The sequence below is a fragment of the Triticum dicoccoides genome, unplaced genomic scaffold, assembly GCF_002162155.2.
Source record: "Triticum dicoccoides isolate Atlit2015 ecotype Zavitan unplaced genomic scaffold, WEW_v2.0 scaffold42858, whole genome shotgun sequence".
Classification (NCBI taxonomy): domain Eukaryota; kingdom Viridiplantae; phylum Streptophyta; class Magnoliopsida; order Poales; family Poaceae; genus Triticum; species Triticum dicoccoides.
The window spans coordinates 68,415-72,487 of NW_021271680.1; the positions used below are offsets into that span (position 1 = coordinate 68,415).

The 4,073-nt window shown below is 47.2% G+C and overlaps 1 protein-coding gene across 1 annotated transcript in view; it reads left to right on the forward strand.

Annotated features, from left to right (window-relative positions):
• Positions 1-2,923: 2,923 nt before the first annotated feature.
• The window catches only part of LOC119346530 (RNA polymerase II subunit A C-terminal domain phosphatase-like), a gene marked incomplete at its 3' end in the record, with an annotated part of 3,109 nt that continues 1,959 nt past the window's right edge, over positions 2,924-4,073 (forward strand). The window contains exon 1 of the mRNA XM_037615860.1: positions 2,924-2,957. Within this exon, the coding sequence (XP_037471757.1) occupies positions 2,924-2,957 (34 nt within the window). The remainder of the gene's footprint in view (positions 2,958-4,073) is intronic.

Below are 4,073 nucleotides of genomic sequence, written 5' to 3' on the forward strand. Positions count from 1 at the left end.
GAAATTGGTCGTTTATGACCTAACTAAGGTGAAATGCCACGTTTTTGAGCTAACTAAGGTGAAATGGATCGTTTTTTAACTAACTTAGTTGAAATGGATAATTTATGAGCTTTTATGAGCTAACTTAGTTGAAATGGGTCATTTATGACCTAACTAAGGTGAAATACCACGTTTTCGAGCTAACTAAGGTGAAATCGATCGTTTTTGAGCTAACTTAGGTGAAATGGATCATTTATGAGCTTTTATGAGCTAACTTAGTTGAAATGGGTCGTTTATGACCTAACTAAGGTGAAATGCCACGTTTTTGAGCTAACTAAGGTGAAATGGATCGTTTTTGAGCTAACTTAGGTGAAATGGATCATTTAAGAGCTAATTTAGGTGAAATGGATTGTTTTTAGCTAACTTAGATGAAATGGATCATTTAGGAGCAAATCTAGGTGAAATGGGTCATTTTGGAGCTAACCTAGGTGAAATGGGTCATTTTGGAGCTAACCTAGGTGAAATGGGTCATTTTAAAGCTAACGTAGGTAAAATGGATCATTTAGGAGCTAATCTACGTAAAATGGGTCATTTTAGAGCTAACTTGGATAAATTGGATCACTTGTAAGCTAACTAAAGTAAAATGAGTCATTTTAGAGCTAACTTAGGTAAAATGGATCGTTTATGAGCTAACTAAGCTAATTATGCAATTTTTGACATAAGTAACATAAGTACATATCGTTTTAGAGCTAACTTAGGTAGAATGGATGGTTTATGAGGTCAGTAAGCATATTAAGTCATTTTGGAGGAAAAGAAGCTAACTCTAGGTCATTATGGTAAGCATATTGGAGGAAATAAAGCTAAGTCTAGGTCTTTATGCATTTGTTAAGCAAAACACTAGAGAAACTTACCGTGATCAGGGAGGTGTACGAGCGGGCTGGCTCGCGCCGATAGCTGGAGAAGGATCGTGCGATGCGTTTCTGGAGTTAAGCTGCACCAAAGATCATTTCCAATGTCTCGTTAGCATTATGACACTCAAATGTTAAGACTAGCAAGTAATGTCCATTCTAATTAAACTCACCGTGCTCCCAGGAGCAATCACTGGCATCGGCGGAGCGGTCTGACCGGACTTCTCGCACACAGACTGCACATTTGGTTTTCACAACAGAGTCATACTAGTTAGTAATGAGACTCAAATGTTAAGACTAGCAAGTAATTTGCAGAAGAAACTTACCACAAGGAGCTTGTACATGGCCCTTGCCTGCATGTCATTCCGTGCCCTCTCCTCCTCCAACATCTTTGTCGTCCTCTCCTCCAACTCCCGCTGCCTCTCCGCCGCCTCCGCCAGAAGTTTCTCCGTTCTATCTCTCTCACTTTGTATAGCAGCCTGCAACAACACTCACATGACCATTTGTAATCATTGATGGAAACACACACAATGTAATGGAGAAAGATAGCTGAGTACTTATAACTAACCTTGAAGGCGAGTTGGACTGGCCGTTCACAAGGCCTTATCTCAGGAGCGAAGCTCGACTGGCGCGCCTTGATCTTCGGGAGAGTGCTAGGACAACGGATAAGTCCATCTCCCATGGCTATGGAGCCATGGGACCTCCCGCCACCAGATATCATCAGCAGCTCTGTATCAATGGGACCCTGGCTCGGGTTAAAGTCCTCCCCTTTCCCCGCCTTCCCTTGATCTCTATATTGCACGAGCTTGTCGTGGGCGGAGATGTTGGTGAAGTTCTTTGGATCATCGAGGTCAGACGCAGAGAATGCCTTGACTTTCTTGTAAGAGCCAGTGTGGGCCATGGCATACAGGTCGTACACCTCTGGCACCTTATCCGCCTTATTGTAGCGTGCCTGAAAGAGAGAAACAAATTAAATTAGTAATTAAAGGGCTAAAGCTAGCATGATGAATGAATTGCATGAATCATGAAGCAAACCACATACCCAGTTCCGCCCGTACTGAAATAAGTTGGAGCTGCCTTGGTGGTGTGGCACACCTTCCATTTGGGCACGTTTGTCCTTGGCCTCGTTGTGGGTGGCCCGCCATTGTTTTGAGCACCACGCATTGACCAACACCTCCCAACAATCCATCAGATCCGCACACCATCTCGGAGGGGCCTAAGTTAGCAAATAGAAACTTGAGCGCTACGGCTATGAATTACTAAATGAAGGAAGTAAGTACAAGGCCTTAAGAATTACCTTCATGTACTGCTCCTTACTTAAGAACTTATCGCGGCACTCCTGCTTGGGCTTCTTGATACCACGCCCGGCGTAGTAGTGTCGAACAGCCTGCACCCGAACCTCATGCCGTAAGTTCTGAAGTAGGCGCTTGCACTCCTTGTCGATAACATCTGCCGCCTCCTCCTCGTATCCCTCCTCACACCTGTAGAATGTCTGCAATCAAATGAGACAATATTGATTAGTACAATTAATAACTAGCTAGTTCAAGATTTTTAATTGTGTAAAGGAGAAATTACCCAGAACTTTCTGATCACCACGTCTGCCCTCGTCTTGCACAAGACACCGTCGATAATCCCACCCGGCGGGGTCGGGGCAGCCAAGTAGTGCTCCCAACTCAATCCAACCTCTGGAAGCCGACCCTCACCAGGCAACGTGACAAACCCCGGGAAGTTTTGCCGAATCAGAACTCCAAGGACGGAGTTGGGCCGACGGACACTTTCATGGTGGTCCCAACCCCTGCAGCATGACAAGGCCAACACATTAGTTATTTGAAGAAACGTGAATGCAGAAGGTACAAAAAGATTAAATGCACTTAGCTCTTCCCATCAGGGAAAATCAACCACCTCTGCTCGCGGGTCGCCGGCACGGACGGGAGCCGTGTAGCAGCACGCTGGTAGACGTTGCCCCCCTCCTCCTCAATATCAGTCGGCTCCCCGTCATCATCAGCATGGCCACTCGGCTCCCCGCCATCATCAGCATGGCCACTCGGCTCCTCAGGCTCAACCGACCAGGTACTCCATCCAGACGTGTGCTCCTCCGGGGTCTCGTGGGCCCAACTCTCGTGGGCCAAAGGCCCGTCGACCGGAGGCTCGTGGGCCGAAGGCCCGTCGACCCGAGGCTCGTGGGCCGAAGACCCGTGGACCAGAGGCTCGTGGACCGGAGTCCGTGTAGCCTCCTCCTCGAACGAGTCCACCCTAGCAGTCACGTGCTCGGGTGAAACAACTGGGGGTGGCGGTGAGGAAGGCGCCGTAAGAGTCACCCTACCTCCTCTCCCGCGACCACGTGCTCCACCTCCTCTCTTCTTCTTACCTCGTCCCCTGCTGGGCACCACAGTCGACGAGGAAGGGCCCGGTGGTGTCGACATACTGTCCAGCAACGCTCGGCGGAGACGTGCGTATGCAATGGAAGACCTGGCAACACGCGCCGACGAAGAAGGGGCCTCGGCGCGCTCCCGACCAGCACCCACCATCTTTCAACACCTGCCATGACAAAGAATAAACGAAATTAGTACAACATAAAAAAAGTATCGACATGAATAATAATATGTATATCACTTAAGTGTATCATCATCAAGTACAACATAAAAAAATTGAATACCTGACACAACTAATAATCTCGATCAGTATCATCAATAAATGCATAATCATCATCATCACTATAATCAATGATGGGCTCACTATAATCATCATCATCACTATCATCACTATAATCATCATCATCATCACTGGACACACAACAATTATATATATAATTCACCATGTATATATTCATCAGTTGATCTACTTTGTCAATTTTATTATGTCCATGCAACCTACACTCTAATAGGTAATGATAGGTCCTAATCCCACCCGAGTATGTGTAGATTGGTTTCATTTTCCCATGCTATGCTCCGGATCCGACGCAAAATTTCGGCAGCACCTCCCCGCTGTTCTCCTGATACACGTCTCTGCAATAAACAAAGAGGATGTGTACCCGGAGAACAACAGGGGAGGCACTGACGAAATTTATGCGTCGGATCCGGAGCAAAGCATATGCGTCGGATCGGGTGATGTTTCGGGGTCGGGGGTTCGGGGTGTCGCGTCGGTGTCGGGGTGCCGTGTCGGGGTCGGGGTGCTGTTTCGGGGTCG